This window comes from Anopheles maculipalpis, chromosome 3RL (assembly GCF_943734695.1).
Source record: "Anopheles maculipalpis chromosome 3RL, idAnoMacuDA_375_x, whole genome shotgun sequence".
Taxonomy (NCBI): Eukaryota; Metazoa; Arthropoda; class Insecta; order Diptera; family Culicidae; genus Anopheles; species Anopheles maculipalpis.
The window spans coordinates 50799491-50821186 of NC_064872.1; the positions used below are offsets into that span (position 1 = coordinate 50799491).

The window sequence follows — 21696 nt, forward strand, 5'->3', positions numbered from 1 at the left end:
TCAAAGTAGTTCGTTGGTACGCTTTTCGACCGGTCAAAAGTGGTGCTTCTGGAGTTAAGTAAGTCGTAACAGCAGGGAAGAGCGCATCAAGTGGTTATTATTGCATTGTTGAGCATCGTTCCAATTCCGCGTCGAAGCGATGGGAAACGATCGATTGAATCTTTGATCTTTTCGGGTCTTTGGATGTGATGTATTGTTCCGTTTGTGACAGCCGTAGCAGAAATTTTCGTTTCATAGACGGTTTTCTGTTTAGGGGAATCTTTACAGCGTTACATCTTTGGAGAGCTAAACATTTTTGCTTAACCAATTAAACGGTTTTATTTTTTAAAAAATATTCCGATAATAAGAAATCAATTCAAGCACAATAAACAGTAAACGAAACAAGTACGCAGGAAGGGTGAAACGCATTTGCCAGAACACTTTAACCTGGGCAACGCATTTAAAACCCCATAAATTTCAACTAAGCCAACAAACTGAAGCCATAAATCGCATTTAATTTGTCCAGTCGCACCAACCAGTTCTTCCGAGGGGGAAAAAGAATGATTTCAAAACTGTAACACCGGTCGACCAGATTACACAATGCAACACTTATGCTGCAAAAGGACTCAACAAAAAAAAAACCCCCCGGCCGCACTTTAGCTTTTAATCGAAAAAACCGACAGGATCCCGGCTTAAAATAAACAAACAAACAAACAAGTACCTTTGATTGCGTGTGCATCCTGATGATCTTTATGCAAATGTGAGATTACACTCGTCACTACACATCCCACCTCTACGCCCTGCTTTCCTTTTGCTTTTGGAATATTGGGCATACACCAACAAACACTGCAGAAGAAAAAAAACGCAAACCCAGCAGGGAGGGAGAAACAAACGGAATTTCATCAACGCATGGATTCATCAGCTGCACTCCATCCACAGCATTGCAAACGAATGATTTTTCCACTCACTCTTTCGCTCTGCTTCGGAATAAATGATGTATCAGTGGAAAAAAAGGCGACAAATGTTGCAGCTGCATTGCCATCCCGGTGCAGAAGTCTGCCCTACTCTGAATCTGTTTGCCCTCCCGAAGATATTGTGTCAATTTTGAACTGCGAATTTTCATCGCAAAAACCCATCAACCTTCAAAAAGTCAGCGCAATATTAATCAATCCCGGCCGATGTAACCAATGATCGAACTCATCAAACGCATCCTTCACGGTTTCCTGATTATCTGATGCGAGGGGTTGCATGCGAGGGGTTCGATGTGAGTGATGTGCCCACCGGAATTATGTTGGGCTGATGCACTTTCGGGAACACTTCACTTCATTGGCACGCATTGTTGTCGGTGATAATAAAATCGCCAGACACAGGCCAAACCATGTAATACTGATTTCTCTATTCTGACGCGTTACGGACACGCTTTGTGGCGAAGTACTGCGCGTATAACGCACGCCTTTGTTGGCCCTTTGACACCTCTATTCGGCATCAAAATATGGACCAATGTTCCGTTACCCCCTTACATCGCTGGTTTGTGTTCAGCACTTACACGAAGTCGATATCTTTATTATCTGTACGGTTTGATAACAGTACAATGAAGATAACATATAGCTTGTGTGGGAATGTCACATAGGTAATACTTTTAATGTAATGCCCTTTTTATTTTTGGCAAGATTCAAATATGGAATGAAAATATATATACAGTGGCTCGCAGTTAACTTGAGACCACGTTGAAATGTAGCTGATGCTGATGACTTGGATACATTAAAAGAAACATATGCATTAACAAGTTAACAAGTTAAAGACTTTTCATGCAACCGGCCTAGGTTCTAGCGGTTCATTTAGCCTTCCATGTTGTTGGTCAATTGAACCCTTTGTAATAAGAGCCTTATTCTTGACCATTATGTTGAAACTAATGTGTTACATTCTGATGATAATTGCTTAAAGTTTTACAAGAACTTCTCTATTACAGAGTATGAACGACGTCGACGACGACGAAAGACAAACAAATGAATAAATGGTACCTGACGCGGGTAACCAAAGTTTTGTGCTAGAAGCCATCAAATATCAACGAAAAATCCATCACCATCAAACCAAAAATCAACGAAAAATGCTAAGCTTACTAGTCTGGTGGTTTCATCGTTGTGAAACTTTTCTCCGTGAGGTCTTGCACTAGTGGATTTATTATTAATTATAACGGCACGTCGCCGTATTGTCAACTCTTGAACTTCTATGAATGAAAAAGTCTTCTATGTGACCACTAACTCATTCAGAATGAGCTACTTCTTCTTCTTGGCTTAACGACCCTCTAAGGTCGTACCGGCCATCGAAATGGCTTGCCACCGGGCCGCCAAAAAAGAAACAAAGAAAGATGAAAAAATAAGCTTCTAATGAAGCTTATTAATATCTTCTACCTTAATAGCAATCATACGAATTATTTTTCAAATCTTTTCCGCAGGACCATAGCCAATCTTTCTCCATGTATGACCGAATACGAGGGCTGACAATAAAGTAAGGTCTCCAATTTTTTTTTTTTCATAGAAAATGACATTTATTTACAAAAAGCGATACACCGTTGGAAAGGCCAAGGTCTTGGCTACTTTTCTACATAATCGCCATTTTTTTCCAACACCTTGCGCATCCGCACGATGAACTTGTCTATGCCGGCAGAATACCACTCTCCGTCCGCCTCGCGCAGCCAGGTGTTGACCTGTTTCTGAACCTCCGCGTCACTTTCAAACTTCTTCCCTCCGAGATGTTTTTTCAGGGCGGGGAATATGTGGTAGTCACTTGGGGCCACGTCGGGACTCATCATCGAGGGACTCATCGGAGGAAATCATCGCCTTCCTCTTCAAAACGGGCCACACCTTTGGTCGCACATTCCACGCGCCGCTTCATGTGGTCTTCGGTCAGCTGTTTCGGCACCCATCGGGCAGAAACTTTGTGATACTGCAAGTTGTTCACTAGGATATGACGGATTGTTTCGCTGCTACACACTCCTCCAAGCTTCTCTTCCAAGTCCCTAATTGTCGCACCTTACTTACTTACGAGACCTTGCTTTATTGTCAGCCCTCGTAGTAAAAACATTGCTCTAACGCCCAGAAAGAGCAAGCAGACAACAAAAACATTGTTGTAATATCTTTCTTAAACGTAGATTTTGAATCAATGTAGTACTAGGAATATTAACGATTTTCACCAAAAATGAAAACAGCAAAAAAAGCAAAAGGATCATCAACACCCTATAACATTAAAATATTTTATTTATAATTGAATATGACGGTCCAATGCCGTATTGTCATATAACATTAAAATAATTTTATTAAAAAACAAGAAAACAGAAAGCTGCGCCGGTCCTAGCCTGGCAGAACCGCGATTCAAATCTCATCCCGACCCGGAGTGAGGATTGAGATTTTCAAACTACCTTTCACCAAGTCTAATAAGCCATTACAGAGCCAGCGTGACCTTCGAAGGCCGTTAAGCCAAGAAGAAGAAGAATAAGGTGGCCTATGCTCAAGTTGAAAAAGTAGAAGCGATCACCAGAACTATAAGAAATTTATGAAAGGTTTTCTTTTATACTGTAATCTGTATTTGTAATATTTACATCGGAAGAACAAAACATGATTCTAAATCGAGTTTTTGATTGATGCAATAGTTTTTTCGAAAATCGAAAGTTTTACCATGTAAATTCGTAATTTGTTACAAAAGTATGTGGTCTTCTTCTGCTGTGTATGTAAAGCAAGGAATGATTAGTGAATGTATAGATGTCCCATTTTAGGTGAAAGTCACTGTATGTTATCTTCGATCAGACTAATACCAGTTTAAATATGATATGAAGAATCGTTGTTAATTTCCTGCAATATGGGGGAAAACATTCAACTATATCAACAAATACAAACTTTTTTTTATCAGAAACTGTGTCAAATTATTGTATGTTGCAACGTTTAAAGGCGTTCAGTCCGGGTGCGACACCTCTCCTCCTTGATTATGTTATCAACCTTATCGCACGAAATATTTATGATAAACAACCACGAATTGCATCCAGCTTGAGGTCTAACGAGGCAAGTGTAACGAGTAATGCTTCCATCTAACAAATTTTTAATAATCTTTTACATCGTTATCAAGTATGTTACGATAAAACAGGGAGCAAAGGTTATTGTTAATAACCAACTATTATTCTCAAAATACTATTCGTTTCAATCAAAAAAGATCATTGTTTCAATATGACTATAAGGGACAAAAAACAATAACGTCTGGTTCCAGTTCCAGGTTCCAAAAACTCTTGGTCTTGGGTTTAAACCTTATCTTCGGATGATTTGAATAGGTACGTAGAAAAAGAGTGCTTAAACTTTAATGACTAAATTGTATTAACATGAATGTTAATGCAAATAATATTAACAAAATGAATCGCACTGGCCCATTCTTACTTAACTTACCATCGAAGAACAAATACTACAAAATCGGGTTTTCTGATACTAGAGGTGAATAGCGTGGTCCACCGCTAGAGGAAGCTTTCTGTTTCGGGTATATCACATACAACGTCAATTGAATTCCGGCCAATATTCCTCCAAGAAGATTTGGAACCTGAAAGTAATCAAACGATGGGCATGGGCATTCCGGGCATGTTAGGAAACGATTCATCCGGTAACAAAAATAACGCCTTACAATACGATCTGTACACCAACTCACCTGTATAAAACGATCACCAATAAGTACGCCGTAGGCGGTCCACAGGAAGCATACAAAAAATGATGCTACAATTATTGGAAAAGGAAGACTGTCCGTATTTTGTGTACGTATCACGTGCGCCAACATTGTTAGTGGCGAAGCGAAAAACAGAACCGCCAAACAGCAGCATAACAGGCCTGGAAAAAAAGGAGGTGTTTAAGAAATATTTTCAACCTGTTATCGATGACCTATGCCGCTTACCTATGATTCGGATCGACTTTTCAGCGTCCTGCTCAAACATCGTGTAAAAAGTGGCGCTCAATATGATGCATGATATAAGCATCATTTGACGAATTACTTCCCGCTTGTTGACACAAAATATAAAAAATACTACGGTATAGGAGAAGAAAAGCGCTGATCCTATGAAGTTTACCAGCATCACGGTACTTTCCTCGGTTAATACTCCATACTTCAGCCACATGAAGCATCTGTGAAAAGGGTCATTATGGAATATTAGACCGAAATACAGCATTACAGCACTGCAAACCACTTACGACAAAAATCCGGATATGAACGGAAAGGCGGATGTATCTCCCGTTGACTTCTTTCTAATGTATCGGTTGCAAATCACCCTAAAAAAAGAATCGTTGATTAGAAATCTTTGATTACAAATGAAATTAACAAAGCTACTTACGTCCCGGTAAGAAACTGTAGAACCGTCGCAACCGTGGCCAGTGTAGCCAGGCTCCCTTTGGACAGTATCGCATCCATTGTGCTGATGCGTTGTTGTAAGATTAATACCACCGAGGTTCGACTCCGCTATCCCACTTTTCTACACTCCATCGAAAGAATAATACTGCAGCGACACGCGAGCAATCATACCTTACCGCCCTTGAGTTCAATAAATTACGGAAAACGGACAATTTTCATGCGCTCACATTCGCTACGTGAGCAATTTGTTTATAATCACACTTTTGACAAAAAACAGTACGTGTACACAGCGAGCACCAAAAACACACACAGGCCGGATCATGCCACACCGTTTGACAGTTCAACACGATTAGAATATCAAACTGGTCCCAAACATAAACCATCAATAAACTCATACAGCATTTCCAAAGATACCCCACGTTCATGCATGTAGAAGTTGCAGTAACTTCGTTATCCATCTTCTAAAAGCATCCAACAATTCGTGCCAGCTGTTCTGTTCTGTACTCAAATGTCAAAAGGTACACCAGCGTTGCATAGGAAAAGGCCTTTTCGCTCGATTCTGTTTTTCTTCTACGAGCTCGCTGTAAATACATGAGGCTGTGTTCTAGCAAATATTCAGCTTTGCTTTGTATTTCGTACCTCACAAATGTCAGACCCAATACCCGACGAATTCAATCATATCGCTCGGTTTGGTGCTTGCTACGTCGGGCCCTTGGTATTTTCATTTAAGTGATAAAGATTCGTTGGTCCGCCCGTCCGGAGCCCCTCTTTAAGTAGGGGTTCCACAATTTCTACCTCATTTGCATGCTGTTCGCATCAGAACCACATAACAAGATCACATGAGTGATACATTGCAAACGGCGCGCTGTGGCTACTCGGACCAGCTTTGTCCCTAAATGTCGGAGGTTGTGCGAACAGTTTGCGGTGGTGAAAGTGTTTTTGCTAGCTAACTAGTGTTCTGAGTAGTGAGTGTATCGTGCGAGAGCACGAGTAGCCGTACTAGTGTAAATTAGAAATTCCTCTACCTCAAGCCACGGGATGGATCAGTTCGATCACGAGGAAGCAAGCGTTCTCTACAGCCCCGGAAGGGAACCCAAAATCGTTCCGAACGTAAACGCCAACGTGCGCAAGGTTTGTTCTGCCTTTTTTTTTATTTTACTAAACACGCCCGTAACTCGCATTACCTGTTTTATCTACCCTTTCTCATTGCTCTTAATCCCTCGGTTTCATAACGTAAGTGGTCACGGTCGCAAGCTTAGGGCGGAATGTGTTCCTTCCCTCGATCAACTAGCGCTGAATAAAAATAGTGAAATCGCAAAGCAAGCAGACAAAAAGAGAGAGCCGCTGGTACCGCCGCTGCGAATCACCAAGTAGTGTGCGGCATTTGCGAAAAGGTTCACGAAAACGCGGGCGAAAGGTAGACAGACGGCGTGTGAGCAGGTGTGTGTGTGTGTGTGTTGAGAAAATGATGAATGCGGCAGAAACAGCTGATGGACGGCGCCAGACGATGCATTGACGACGATGCGGCATAACGGAGACGCATGGATTGAATTTATGGAACCCAACCGTTCGCGCTTTTTATAAGCACAGGTTAAAATATTTCACATCATACCAAGCGCTCAGGTTGACACGTTTGTTGACGGAAATGAAATTACGCTTCCGAAAAAAGAAACACACACACATCTGTTCCCACCGTGTTTATCTACCGCTTCAATACAAAAACGCGCGAAAAGTAAACACGATCCTAGTAGCCGGCGCTTATGATTCAACTTGAACATTTACACGGTTTGTTTGGGTAGGTGATTATGAGGTAGCACCACATGGAATCCGCAACCTGTGCCACTCGCCGGACGAAGCATCTCAATCACTAACGGACGGACAATGCAATCGGGAATTGTCCAGGGCTTGGCGCACACCCGACAATAAATAATCGATAATGGATTATCGCACAATTAGCACCATTATTACCCGATAGTAGCGGACTGCATTGTCCGGCGATCCTGAACGGGGAATTAACCTCCTGCGGGTCGTTACGATTAGTCGTGCGAAGACTGGACACTTTAACGGTTGACCAAAGGGGTGACCAAGGCTACCGTTTAAACGCCGAACTGTTGTTGCACAATTAGCATCTAATTAGATGATTAAACATTTTGTGAAAAAAATACCAACAAACTATAATGACTGCGAGTGCCGTTCCGGCTCAACAGAACCGTGAAGTGAGTGCGATAAGCAAACGTTCGATGTGAAACATGATCCCGGGATTCGTGTTGTCCCATTAGCTTCAGAATCTTAAACCAGCTCGATGTGTTTGTGATTGGATAAGGAAAAAAACCGACCAAGAAAGGGAATCTCATCTTTTTTTTTAGTTACAGTCTCGGAAGTACTCGGGTCGGGTTAGTTTTTACGCACTGGTGCAGACCGGCGACATCGATTGATAAGCTCTTGAAGAATCTTCCACACTTTAAATGTAGAAACCCATAATTATCACTAAGTGCAAAGCGGTAGAAGTATGTCCTTCGAGGCACATCTTTTTGGTACGAGGCTTAAGTGCTTAATGAAGAGCAGCGCCAATCCGTTTCTTAATCTATGCAAAAGGGAGGACAAAAAACAAAAACCCCCAAGCGATTACCTTATCGTAGAGAAGATAACAAACGAATGCCGTACGCGACCATTATTGATTGTCTCTATAGTGCTGTCAACGAATATCGCTCGTTTGTCAAAAAGGTTTGATAACATTGCCTTAAGACTTTACGCATTTACAGGAAGGGCTTTGCTTAACGGAAGGTTAATCCTGAAGCTGAATAAACCGATCTTCTAATACACTTCTTCATCTTCTCTTCTCATTACGATAGGAAACCAGATGGACGTTTTGGTTGATCACGGCAAGTATTTCAACCACCTTCGGAGCTGCAGTGCCCACGGGCTACAATATTGGCGTTATCAATGCACCGGCTAATGTGAGTAAGGCCCGAATTTCGGGTTTCGTCAGTGCTTCGTTTCCTACGTTGATGTAAAGTTAGATAGCATTCTCTCTGTCTCTCTCGGTAATACGATAAACCAGTGCTAGATGTTTTGTTATTTTACGGTACGCCGCCGCTCACCAGAAACAGGACGAATGCAACGTGCAAAGAACGGTCAATGAAACGTGCTCTCTATTGCACAACACATTCCCGCGATTGTGCTTACCGGAAGTAAGCGCTTCAGTTTATCCTTCTATGAGCGTAGTTTCGTAGCGATCCTGTTCGGGACAAAGGAACCTCTTTCACTAATAGATCGTTCTTTGCGCAAATTTTCAGTACATCAAAAGCTGGTGCAATGATACCATTTTTGAAACGTACGGTAGCATCTTTACCGAGGGTAATCTGGAAACGTTTTGGTCAGCGGTCGTATCAATCTTCCTGATCGGTGGCGTTATAGGTTCGCTGGGTGGTGCATGGGTTGCTGACAGACTTGGCAGGTATGTAGCGTAGCCTTAATCCAGTTTAAATTCGTAGAAAAATAATCGTAATTTCCATTTTAGGAAACGTTCCTTTCTTTTATGTGGGTTTCTGCTGTTCTTCGGTGGACTTTGCTTCCAGTTTTGCCAGACGCTTAGTTCCGTCGAGCTTCTGATGATCGGTCGCTTTGTTGTTGGCCTTGCAGCTGGGCTAACGACCAGTACCGTCCCGATGTATCTCACCGAGCTAGCTCCGCTAGGTCTACGCGGTGCCCTCGGTGTGTTCTGCTCCATGGGTGTTACCGGTGGCGTGGTGGTTGGGCAGATTATAAGCTTGGAAGAAATTTTCGGCACCGATGATCATTGGCAGTTTGCGCTCAGCTTCTACGTCATTCTGGTCGTAATTTTTTTCGTGCCCTATCCCTGGCTACCGGAAAGTCCCAAATATCTGTTCGTCATTCGGCGGCGCCAGGATGAGGCAGTGAATGAGCTGAAGCGTGTGGCGGGTCGAAAAGTCCGGGACGAGTATGTGCGGGAGCAGATCGATATCATGCGGAGGGAGTGTACGCCAACGAACGACGAGGAAGCGGTTGGCGATGGCAGTAGTACAGCGGCCCAAAAACCAAAAGAACGGACCGTTTGGTCGGTACTGCGAGATCGAACGCTGTTGCTGCCGCTCGTACTGGTTTGTGCCTTACAAGGTGGCCAACAGTTGTCCGGAATCAATGCGGTATGGCAATTCGAGGGTTTTTCTACGATAAATAATCATATTATTTCAATGATTTTTTTTTCTCGTTTCAGGTGTTCTTTTACTCCGTTTCGATATTTGAATCGGTTGGCTTGAGTTCAACAGATGCAAAATTTGCAAACCTCGGTGCCGGTTGCCTCAATCTGTTCGTTGCCTTCTTTAGCCCAATCTTGATGGCAAAGTTCAACCGGCGCTTCCTAGCCCTAACGTCCTGTGCGATGTGTGCAATATTTCTTTTCTGTCTCACCTTCATCGTGTTCTTTATTGTAAGTGTATTCTTACGATCACCAGTGTACAAATATTGAACCAGAAATCTATTTTTCAATTTCAGGACGATGTGGAATGGTTTTCCTACGCTAGTATCGTAGCCATTCTATTGTATATTCTCTTCTATCAAATTGGTCTTGGACCAATCCCTTACTTTATCGGTTCTGGTAAGTTTAATTACGGCCACTAAGTCGGCTTTATCCGTCCTGATTTTAATTCCGGTTCGTTAACAGAACTGTTCGAAGTTGGTCCACGACCAGCAGCAATGGCCTTGGGCAGTTTATCATCCTGGGGTTGCAATTTCCTCGTGGCAATGCTGTTCACCACGCTACAAAGTGCCTGGGGAGCGTTCGTGTTCCTGCCGTTTGCGTGCACATGCGTTGCATTGACCGTACTGCTGAAGCTCTATCTGCCCGAGACGCGCGGTAAACACATTTCGCAGATTGTGCCGCTCGTCACGAAAGGATTCAGCTCCAAGCCGCTAGTGCCTTAAGTTGCCGCACCCTGCCACAGCAATAATGACAAGCAAAGAAGCTACACAGAAACATGTTGTGATTCTTACCGATTGCTCAAAGATGTGTGAGGTATAGGGAAGCATCGTGAAACAAAAGTGGCTTAACCGTAATCCTAAGCTTAGCGTCGTATACTACTAGTACTTAGCTTAAGAAGAGCGTTATTTTTTTTAACCTACCAAGGATACACGATAGAATTGTGTGAGTGAGTTGAAAATGTATGATAAAAAAAACATCCCAAATCCAATCAAACTAGTACTTTACCATTTTCTATTTAGATTGCATTCGATTATGGTTTCCCTAGCGAAGGTCGAGGTAAATATTGCATGCATTTTCATCCGTACGCTTATCTTGCGCAGGTGCATTGGGGGGCTAAACTTGTGACTTGATATCATTCCCACCCAAGCATGCCTGTTTGTTGGTAGAGACATAAATTTCATCCGAATCCCCTTTGCTGACGTGCTACGCAAACTTGCCATGCGGAGAAACTACAAAATGATCCGTTGAACAGCCAACATTGACATGCGACTTCCGTATGATTCCTTCGTTGCGTGATATTTTATCTTAATATTTCCTCGTGCCATGATCTCGCCATTCAGTGTATCGGCAGCCTTACGATGGACCTTACATTACCGGTTAGAGCAGGCGTTTTGGAAGGTTTTTGGTTGAATTCAATGCCAGTTTATTCATTTGGCTACAGGAATCGGGATGGACATTTCGTCTGGTAGCGTTGGGTTCAATCACAACCTTGGGTGCGTCAATTCCTGTTGGATATAGTATAGGCGTTATAAATGCGCCGGCAGAATTCATCAAACACTGGAGCGATGAGACAATTCTTCGAAACTACGACGTTCACCTGTCGGATTCTTCATTACGTGCGTTCTTTGCGGCGGTCATTTCAATCGCCTTGATTGGAGGCGTGATCGGATCACTGCAAGGCGCTTACCTAGCGGATAAATATGGAAGGTACGTTTTGGTGATCCTTTTATTAGTCGTTTCTGCTAAAACTGAAGCAGATTGTGTTACATAGTTGTTATTAACTGTTTGATTTATCAGATATTTCGTTATTGTAAAAGAATACATAGATAACGTTATGTTTATTCTTTGTCTGGGAGATCGCTTTACCAATATTTAACGACTCCATCGAAGAAACGACGCTCCTCTTGAGTTGAGGTTTTGAAGTGTGGGTGTGGAATATTTTCACGCTACTCTTCATCTTTTCGCGTTCAAAGCGTCAGCGCCGACTTATCACGATGGAACTGAAGCTCCCTTTAGGTAGCGACGGTAATTTCCTCACCGTTTCATGCTAAAAGTGTTGGTTGTTGTTGACTATTACATTCTTAGAACACTGGATTGACGTGGGGCCTAGCTTGGTTTGGTGTCATAGTGAATTTGTCCGTTTCCGTTGCTGCCGGATATCAAGTGAGCTCTATCAATGCACCAGCAAAAGTGTGTACGGTAGTTCGGCACTGCAATCCCACATACTTCGGATTTGATAGCATGTTCTTCTGTGTGGTTCACTTTTATCGCAGCTCATCCAAGCTTGGCTCCGTACCGTTTTCGTCGATCGTTATGGAGTACGTCTTACAGAGAATACGTTACAAATTCTATGGTCGGTAGTAGTGGCCACCGTTTTATTAGGTGGAATTATAACATCCCATTTCAGCGCAATCATATCTACCACTTATGGCAGGTGATCTGGAGGTTAAATATGCGTTACAACTAGTAATATTAGTGCTAATATTTCCATCTTTTCTTTCTTTTATGGTTAGGAAGAAATCTTTCCTGTGCTGTGCTGTCCTGCTCTCGGCTGGTTCATTATGCTTTCTTTCGTGCCGCGCAGCTTCATCGGTGGAGTTGTTACTCCTGGGAAGGCTTCTCGTCGGACTGGCATCCGGATTGACTACCGGAGTAATTCCAATGTATCTAGCAGAGGTATCACCTATCAAACTACGCGGTGCAATGGGTGTGTTGTGTCCACTGGGCCTAACGGCAGGTGTAGTCGTTGGACAGGTGACAAGTCTTGAACAAGTGCTAGGAACCGAAGCACACTGGCATTACGCTCTAAGCTGTTACTCGGTGCTGAATCTATTCTGCTATGCGTTTTACTTTTGGATACCCGAGAGTCCTAAGTATCTGTACAGTGTGAAAGGAGATCAGGCGGGATCATTACGCGCTATAAGAAAACTTTTCGGTCGCCATTCAATTGGCGATGATTACATCAAACTACAGATGGAATGTGCTAATGGACAGAGCGGTTCTTCCAACAACGGCATGCCTGTTGATGATGGGCAACCACCACCAGCGAGCCGTACATTGTGGTCTGTTTTGAGGGATCCAACTCTTACGCTACCGTTGCTGCTTGTCTGCGCCCTTCAAGGAGGACAACAGCTCTCTGGGATTAATGCCGTGCGTGTGACTTGAAAGTCCTTCATTGCTTGCGATTATCACGTACCTGTTTCTTTAGGTCTTTTTCTATTCGGTGTCAATTTTTGAGTCTGTTGGATTAAGCTCTAATGCTGCGAAGTTTGCCAACCTCGGAGTAGGATGCCTAAATCTGTTCGTGTCTTTGTTTGCACCGCTATTGATGGCACGGTACAATAGACGCACTCTATCCCTACTATCATGTTCCTCCTGTGCTGTAATTCTCTTCATGCTCACCTTATCGATCCATTTTATTGTAAGTATAGCCGTATACAGACAAGAATTTCAACTTACATTTTAACTAAACTTTTGTATTCTCAAGGAAATGGTCGACTGGTTCTCGTACCTATGTATCGGATCGATCTTACTCTATATTATTTTCTACCAGTTCGGTTTGGGGCCTATTCCTTTCTTCATCGGGTCGGGTAAATAGTATCACCCAGCACTGGAAGAAAATTTTCTGAGCCTTTTCTTTTCTTGCAGAGCTTTTTGATCTTGGTCCTCGACCGACGGCTATGGCAATGGGCAGTCTTTCTTCGTGGGGCTGTAATTTCATCGTCGGGATGGCATTCCCGACGCTTCAAACGGTTTGGGGTGCCTTCGTTTTTCTTCCCTTTTCCATAACCTGTGTGTTATTAACGATTTTAATTAAATTTTATCTGCCCGAAACACGGGGCAAGGAAGTAACGGAAGTTGCCCAAAAAGTGGCACAAGGTTTTCGTTCTAAAGTAAAAGATTAGTTGCTTATTTAAAGTACGACTACTCTTTGAACCAATAAATTATGCTAAATTTAAAAATTTAGTTAAAAAATATTATAAACTTTGACAAATATTCATGATACATACGAAAGAGGAATCTTTGCTCCAGGAAGCGGTAATAGTTTTAATTTTTTTATATTTATTTATCGAGACTATCTAACGTTTTATTCGCTAACAATAACTACCGGTGATGATTTAACACAAAAAAAAAAACAAATTTGTACTTGCTTTAGCGTACAGTTTAGCTAAACTATTGAGCCTCATAGTATTTCCTGCGCATCGACTTCAACTCATCGAAAAACAGTAACACCAACGTTGCATGTGGACCGATCCGCATATAATGTGGCCAAAATCCTTTATACAGCCCTGCGACTCCTTCCGCCTTTAGGATTTTAATAAAACAATCCACTACACCTTTATAGTAAATGCCCTTACCACCTGCATCTACCCCTTGATTGTACAGTCTCGTCGCTATAACGTCCGGCGGTGTCATTGTGATGGCCATTACCGTTCCACCGACCGCACCGGCCACAGTCGACACAAAAGTATCGCTTTGTTCCGACACAATTGGATGCCGCACTAGAAAGTCTTTCGTATAGCCGAACGCGGCCAGTTGTCCTCCGCTTCCGAGCAAAGCACGTGGCATCGTAACGGCAACCCCTCGATAAAGGCCCTGAATTCCATACTTCTTAAAAATGTCTTTAATGGCGCTTATCATCCCGGTATGCTGATGTTGATAACCGACCGCAATTTCGGCCTTAGCCTGCGATTGTAGATGGGTGCGTAGCTGAAAGTATGCGAAAGCGAGCGAGTTAGTTTCATGTTCCCGGTAGCAACTCGCTCGCATATGCATTACCATAAAGAAAGGACTCGCTAAGGCCGATCCGACGAATCCACCGGCCGCACCCCAGAAGGCACTCTTCAGAATCGATTGATTACCGTTCGCCTGCTTTGTCCATCCATGCTCGTTGGCCGTATTGTAGATGCCTAATCTAATCTAAACGATGTAGCCTTCCATCTCTTTACCCACGATCGACCTCGTGTCGGGTTCTTAGCCACAATTACCTGCACGAGTTGAGAATGAACTGGAAGCACAGGGACGGTGCTAGTCCTTTCTGAAGCGCTGCATATCCATCCTTTTTTGCAATCGTAACAAACGCATCGATCACGCTTCGGTAAGGTTTGTGGTAGGTTCCTTTAGCGGCCAGTTCGCCCTGCAGTTGCATTCTCGTTTTGACCACCTGCAACGATCGCAACCCATCATGATCTTCCATGGTTGTGTGTAGAAATTATTCATACCTCTAGCGGGTTCGTTATTAGTGTGGCTCCCATGGAACCAATTCCTCCTAGTAAAAAATCTGTCCCGTCCATCACTTCACTATTGCACTGTTGAGAGTGATTTGTTTTCGATGTCTTCACGCAACATAACACAACTTTGTGTAATTATTTACATCGGATTTTCAGTGTCGTCCGTTGATGCTTAAGCCGCGTGTACACGTGTACCGGAGATCGATCGAAGACGATGGAAGATTTTTTTGATAAACATTAAACTCATCTTTTCAGCATTTTAATTCTCATTTTTAAGTTTAAAAGAAACCTCTTACCGATTTTTTCAAATATAAAAATATATTTCTAGCCAGAAATATAAATAGCAATGGTTTTTCGGCCAACCGCAACGACACATACAAATGTATCTCGAGTACTGGAGGAGCCCGTGTAGACGTTTGCCAACCCTGATGCACTTGCTCAGCTAGCAACAAAACAGCCACAACAAGCTGTCATAGGAAAATTCTAATAAGTCGCACAAAGCTTCTTCCGTGCGGAGAAATGATTTCGTCTCTCTGCCAAAAAATCCGAACAATTTAGCAGTAACCTTGAGCCACGGGGTGAAAATGGTGCAATATTCGTTAATTGTTCTGATTTTGGCCTTCTACGGCGCCTGTGGAATTGGATACGACCGATGTAAGTATGGACGCGGATGAACGGACCAATTGCTGTGTTGTTGACGCATCGTTTTCTCGTTGCGTGATGGAATGAGCAGATTGGTTCGGATGAAGGGCGGGTGTGTCGCCGAAGAATGATATCCATTCTTCTTCAATATGGTTCATACGCTAAGCAATACTAATCTATCTTCCCCCCCTTTTCCGCCTGCAGATGAGTTAGTGCGGTCCGGAATTTGCCACGAGCGCCGGAACTCGCTACTCTCGCAAATCGAATCGTTTATTGATCCGAAAAAGCAAGTCAAAACAATGATCGACTTTGCTAGCGGATCAGTTTACGAGCAAAGTTGGAACTCGTCTTCCTTCAAGCGCTACAGCGAATGTAAATTCACAATTCAGCCCAACCCCGGCTATGGTCTGTATCTAAGCATCCGCAAGATGAACTTGCGGAGAGACGAGAAAGGCAACTGCATCGATTATGTTTCGGTGAAGCAAAGCAACAACCGAAAGACCAAGTTCTGCTACACGCCAAAGGACGTGCCAAGAAGCTTTTCGGACCCAAACTACTTAAAGATCACGATAAAGCTGGACCACTCCGCCACGCTGCCGGTGGCGGACGACCCGCTCCATATACAGATGGTGGCCACCCTTCATACGGAGTGCACGGGGAAGAAGAATCAACTGCAGTGTGAACGCCACGTACTACACTCCTGCATACACCGATCGTTCGTGAACGATGGTACAATCAACTGTCCGAACTGCATCGACGAGCCAAGCTGTGACCTAGAGCCGGTGGAAATATTTGTCGCGAGCAACACAAGGGAGAAACTAGTGCTTACCGGATTCGTGTCCCTGTTTGCGACGGCCTTCTTATTTTGCACCTGTTTTCTGTGCCTTTACAAAAGCCGACAGTGTGCACAGACGTGCGGCAGCAGCACCAGCAACAGCAGCAACAGCCTTGGCAGTGCTACCCGAGGCAATGCTGCTACCCGTGCTGGTGGCCGAGGTCGAGCACACCACGGTCGGGGCAATGTTGTCGCTGGCGTACACTCGGTCGAGCTGCGTGGCTCATCGAACGACCTTCGACCGTCCGCACCGGCTTTAGAGGAAAAGGATCTACCGCCCAGCTACGACGCTCTGTTTCCTACCACCGCAGTTGCCTCCAGCACTTCGACTGGGCCTACGACCGTCTCGACTGCCACCTCGCCCACCATACCGAAAGCCGGCGTGGACCGGGAAGTGGTAGACCCAACGAAGTAATACTAGCATCCTGCCACATTTGCAGACGTCCGCATTTCGTTGCACTGTTGAATGTATATAAGCTTTAACGTACGTTTCTGATAGCATTATTTTACTCGTAAGGCGAACAAGGTAGGCACTAGGAGGAGCGGCGGAGGTAGGTACTGGCGGTAAAAACGTAACCGTAAACTGACGTCAACCATTGGTTTATATAGGAGGTAAGGAGAATGATTCTACTAGTAGTATTGTACGAAAAGTCGCGCAAATTGATTTTGTCCCAAAAACTTTGTCAACAACTTCCGGTATTATAATCTAATCTCAGAGATATTTTGCGCATTTACGCAGTCAGCATTACTTAACGGAGCATCAGCACTCCGGAAAGGCGACGGTGGTGACGGAATCTCGTGCCGTAAATGCATCGCCAAACGTACAAAACGTACAAAACGAAGAAAAGATTAACACGCACATTATATGGCGATTCGGTCAAAATTCGCCAACAGACTTACTTTAGATCTATTTATTATCTACGACGAGATGTGGTGAATTGATTACCACGTACGCTCCGTACCCATTACTGAACTTCTACAACATATTCGTGCGTTGCCTAATATCGTTGAACTAAAGCTAGAGAAGGAGAGAAGGTGATGTGTTATTTTGAAAATAAATCTACTCACTAGAAAAAAGTGATCCAATGGAGTGGCATGTCCGGATGTTAATGTCTTAGTTCAAGATAAAAGGATTTTTGAGCTTATTAAATTTGTTTACTCCGAATTACTCTGGTGTTTTCTCCGATATTAACTCCGGATTCAACTTCGGAGTGTACCGCGAAATCATTTTAGGTTTGTCCGGATTATTCCGGAATCAACTGCTTATTTTACTTCGGATTTATACCCGAAATCTAAATTGCTGTCGATTCCGGAGTAATTTCGCAGTCTTCCAAAAAAAAAGTGTTTGCTCTTTAACACAATTTTGTAATTATATAATGTAATTTGGTAACAACGTTCGTTACCATCAAATAAACAAATTTGTGTTACAGAACAAATGCCTTTTTTTGTTTGGAAGAATGAAGTATTACTCCGGAATCGACAGCGATTTCGGGTTTTAATCCGAAGTAAAATCAGGAGTGGTCTCCGGAGTAATCCGGAGAAACGTACAATTGATTTCGCAATGTCCTCCAGAGTTAATATCGGAGATTACTCCGGTAATCGTAACTTTCACCGGTATGTATTTCCATTTTTCGTACATTATCAGTTATCTATCTAAAGCGATGAGGAAGAATAGTGATTTTTTTCTTTTGTTGTCGGTAGGATTCTTTGTCTCTCTAAAAGCCCACCGGAGATTGCTATCTCCGTGTCATCAAAACTGAAACGGCACGCGCTTGTTTCGATTGTTTCCAAATATCTTGGCGTGCGCGATATACCACTGTAATATGGGGCTTGTCGTCTGGTGGCTAATTAAGATAACGCGTTCCTGCTTTGTCTCTCAACCCTGCTGGCAAGCAACACCATAAACACCATCCTGACGTGCCGACCTGTGGCGTAACTGGCATCATATTTTGCCGTTGTTTTTCGTGCTGTAAAAAGTGACTGAAGTGTCCAAGATAAGATTTTTGTGTATACTACCACATCTATTAAGGTTAAAACAAAAGTAGTGTCATTGTACGTGTTGGTGTTCGGCCTCTCGGATAAAGGGATTGTTTTGTTTTAGTATCGCAATCTGCAATCTGTGTATGCCATTCTTTACGCGTTGCGTTATCAAACAATTTTTAAAGATAACCCATTTGATTAGATTCCTCACTTTTTCGAATGTCTAAAAACAGAATCGGAGGAGGGAAGCGAGGAAGAGATCTGGAGATGACTTTAACACTCATTGCCGTTAGATTAAATTCATTCAACGGTGGTTCCTTTCTTGACATAACCGATAATGGGGGATCGTGATAATTGCGATCCCTCGAAACCTGGTAACGGATGCAAATTATGGGCCACACTTACTCACCTATAGTGCAGCCGGAGACATCCTGCCCAGCCATATTCTACGCATCAGCTCACCATACCTTCGCGAAGATACTAGTAGAAGCTTGTTGGGGACTAGTCCGTCGTAAAAGACACTTCCACGATATGACACGTCCCGTTATCTGTGTAGTGTCAGTACTGATAGCAGCATTGCCCGCGAGTGGTGACGTACGGTGTTTTGTTATTGTCGCGAATGCCTGCAAAAATCACCCACTTTGACTATTATTGTTTTATCTGATCGGAGATCGGAGCAGTACTCTGTGCGCAGGGCGCAGTATAAAAACGAGTCTCTTGGAGATGTGAAATCTTCGACCCCATAGCATTCGGGCGCGCCTATACGGACGGCTGCAAGCGACAGGCTCACACACGGCTTCAAAGAAAGCGAGTGAAGTTGGACGAGAGTCGGTAGCACAAGGTTGCATTGTTCGTTAAATAACTTTCGATTTCTATATTACACGGGTTGGCGCGGTAAACGGATTCTTGTGGCCTAGTAGCCTTGCGGCAAACGATGGATCTCTTTTTGTTGTGATTTTTTGCCGGCTTTCGTGTCCGAATGTTTTCTAAACCGAGCCACAATCTTATTTCTACGGAGTTGGTAGTCGTGCTGCGAAAGAGCCGGAAGATACGGCGAGAAGAATCTGAATTTGAATCCGTTTTTGTTTGTGAAAAGTGATACGCGTTCATGGCGTTTAAAGGAATACACAATCAATTCGCGAGCTTCGTGATGATCGGTAAGTTTGGATGTTTTTATTCTCTGTTCGTAAAGCGCACCATTAAGTAAGGTTAGGTTAGGCTTAGATTTGGGCAAGGACATAAACGAAATTATTTTGCAAAACTCCCTCATCCTGCAGTGGCAATGCAATATTATGATCTTCCTCGATCGACGTTGTTTCCGGGAACTGTGTGCAAAAGATTTGTAGTTTTTTTCTTTTACTTTGCTTTTTTCGGGGGAGGACAGTACCATCAAAAGTGTTCGTGGTGCCTGCTACCAACACCAGACGATGTTTTATCGGTTCTGTAAGCCTGGAAAGGTTTCCTGAATACGCATTTGCTTATCGCTGTATTAAGCGGGTATTAGATAAGGTGCAGCTAGCGCAAAACCGAATTCTCATTTCATGGCTGATGGATTTTTTCATTCGCATTTTAGCACTTTTCGTGGTCGGAAAGGTGCAAAGCACACCGGACGCATCGGGACCAGCGACAGTCCCGGAACGGGTCAATGGGACCCCGACCGAATCTAATCGAGACGACGCTGCAGCAACTAGCATCGAAGACGACAACTCTCTAGTAGGTAAGTGAACACAATTGAGGGTGGAAGAAACGCTTCCAGTGCCCTTAGACGCCGGTAGTAATTGTCCTTTTTTCCGGTAGATTCAACTACTCCAACCATTAGCACGACGACACATGATCGCGTCCTGTTTACCGATACACCTGTCATGGACGCGATTACCATCGTATGGTACCTGGCCACGTTCATTGCCCTGATATCGTTCTTCCTTGTGATGGCCTGTGCCGATCGCAACCGGTGCGGATTGCGCAAGCCCTCAGTGGAAGAGCTTGCGCCACCACCAACTCCAGCCCCATCTTATCGTCAGTTTGCGCCACCTAGTTACGATTCGCTCGTGTTCGAGAAGGATAACGACAGCATTTTCATTATTCCTTATGATGTTCGCATCGAGAGTGACCATCAGCAAAATGCGGAGGACATGGCAAGTAACCTGGAGCACATCATCGAACCACCACTAACACCAGCGTCACGACGGCCGTCCAGTCATTCCGTGCGCATCAGTGATATTAACGACGAAAGTGACGATGTTCCTGCGGTTATTGCAGTGACGAATATTCGAGTTCCAAGTAGTGACGCCACAGAGCGCAACGTCACAACGCTGTGAAGGTCCGTCTCGGTGCTGATTCCGCGTGTGTGATTCGATAAGTGGACAAACACGTTTTAGCGGTTCAAGTGCACCTTGTTCGATTGTTCATCGCCAATTGGCTACGCAATGCTGACGCAACAGTTTGCCGTCTTTAAACAATTTTAAAATGGAAAAAATGTTAAGGTGATAAGACCCGGAGGGAAGAGCAATCAAAGCTTTTGCGCACACTTCCGCGTGACTGGCAAACGATCGATCTACACGTGGTGCTGCTGCTGCTCATGACAATATCGACGAGCCTTTTGTATATACAGTAGTTAAGGTAGCGAAAAGGAGTGAAACCAATCGATAGTTATAATTATAGCAAAGCATCAGTGATATGTTGTTATCAAACGTGATGTGGCAGTGAAGGTTCTCAGCGTCTGTGGACTTGTAAATACTGTGTATTATATTAAGGTTAGGCATTAAACGCGTTTCAAATATAGAATATGGTATTGTTTTTTTTTTTACTTCAACAAATCATCCGCATTTCTTTACCACTCGAGAAAAAGCCGCTCCTGCTGAAAATTGATTTTCATGCACTGACGTATTTAATTCGAGTGATAAAAAACCATCAGTTTACGATATGTGATTGACTCATGTTGTTATCTATAAGCGTTACTCGGAAAGAAAGAAAAAAACAGTGCGAACTCCTATCGAAGTCAATGTATTTGTTCTGGAAGGGTTTAACTTATCATTGAAGACTTTTCTAGCTTTACTGAAACTATCTTGAAAGATGTATTTTATACACTTAGCCTATAGCCAATGAATCGACACTATGATTCGATGAATAATTTTAATATTTGTATAACGTTCAAAAGGTTTATCTTGTTCATAATGAAACAATATAGATATAAGCTCAATCTTATAAACAAAAGCCGTTATAAGATTGAAGTTTTTAGTTTGTACCAAGTGTACAGAATGTAAAACGACAATTTTGAAATTTTATCTGGAAGATAATGTTGCCCTTATCTTGTTGTAAAATAATATAATCACTCGTATGAAATGAGTTATAATGTTTACCAAGAGCTTTCTTTCGTTTAGATTTTTTTTAAACTACTGTTTCACAGAAGGTAAAAGAATAGTAATAATCTGGAC

At 43.2% G+C, this 21696-nt stretch overlaps 6 protein-coding genes across 7 annotated transcripts; 4 read left to right on the forward strand and 2 right to left on the reverse strand.

Moving 5' to 3' along the window:
* Positions 1–4316: 4316 nt before the first annotated feature.
* LOC126562944 (sugar transporter SWEET1) lies at positions 4317–5628 on the reverse strand. Its single transcript, XM_050219548.1, has 5 exons — positions 5336–5628; positions 5196–5273; positions 4903–5129; positions 4663–4838; positions 4317–4557 (listed from the first exon to the last, which is right to left on the reverse strand). The coding sequence occupies exons 1-5, from the start codon at positions 5410–5412 to the stop codon at positions 4426–4428; spliced, it is 690 nt and encodes a 229-aa protein (XP_050075505.1). The 5' UTR covers positions 5413–5628; the 3' UTR covers positions 4317–4425.
* Positions 5629–6374: 746 nt separating this feature from the next.
* LOC126562022 (solute carrier family 2, facilitated glucose transporter member 3-like) lies at positions 6375–10359 on the forward strand. Of its 2 annotated transcripts, none has more exons than XM_050218431.1 (7): positions 6375–6483; positions 8205–8309; positions 8649–8809; positions 8873–9518; positions 9590–9802; positions 9868–9970; positions 10037–10359. In XM_050218431.1, the coding sequence occupies exons 1-7, from the start codon at positions 6391–6393 to the stop codon at positions 10294–10296; spliced, it is 1581 nt and encodes a 526-aa protein (XP_050074388.1). In that variant the 5' UTR covers positions 6375–6390; the 3' UTR covers positions 10297–10359. The 2 variants fall into 2 exon arrangements, with proteins under 2 accessions (XP_050074388.1, XP_050074389.1); XM_050218432.1 differs by lacking the exon at positions 6375–6483 and adding an exon at positions 7464–7568.
* Positions 10360–11661: 1302 nt separating this feature from the next.
* On the forward strand, positions 11662–13479 carry LOC126562381 (solute carrier family 2, facilitated glucose transporter member 3-like). Its single transcript, XM_050218885.1, has 5 exons — positions 11662–11764; positions 12088–12724; positions 12783–12995; positions 13062–13164; positions 13223–13479. Exons 1-5 carry the CDS (start codon positions 11751–11753, stop codon positions 13477–13479), a joined length of 1224 nt encoding a protein of 407 aa, XP_050074842.1. The 5' UTR covers positions 11662–11750.
* Positions 13480–13747: 268 nt separating this feature from the next.
* Positions 13748–14950, reverse strand: LOC126562681 (solute carrier family 25 member 35-like). Its single transcript, XM_050219244.1, has 4 exons — positions 14797–14950; positions 14563–14738; positions 14354–14489; positions 13748–14284 (listed from the first exon to the last, which is right to left on the reverse strand). The coding sequence occupies exons 1-4, from the start codon at positions 14866–14868 to the stop codon at positions 13748–13750; spliced, it is 921 nt and encodes a 306-aa protein (XP_050075201.1). The 5' UTR covers positions 14869–14950.
* Positions 14951–15263: 313 nt separating this feature from the next.
* Positions 15264–16808, forward strand: LOC126562483 (uncharacterized). The gene is made up of 2 exons (XM_050219002.1): positions 15264–15459; positions 15652–16808. Exons 1-2 carry the CDS (start codon positions 15390–15392, stop codon positions 16695–16697), a joined length of 1116 nt encoding a protein of 371 aa, XP_050074959.1. The 5' UTR covers positions 15264–15389; the 3' UTR covers positions 16698–16808.
* Positions 16809–19412: 2604 nt separating this feature from the next.
* LOC126560748 (uncharacterized) lies at positions 19413–20580 on the forward strand. Its single transcript, XM_050216702.1, has 3 exons — positions 19413–19419; positions 19836–19979; positions 20060–20580. The coding sequence occupies exons 1-3, from the start codon at positions 19413–19415 to the stop codon at positions 20578–20580; spliced, it is 672 nt and encodes a 223-aa protein (XP_050072659.1).
* The last annotated feature ends 1116 nt before the right edge of the window (positions 20581–21696 follow it).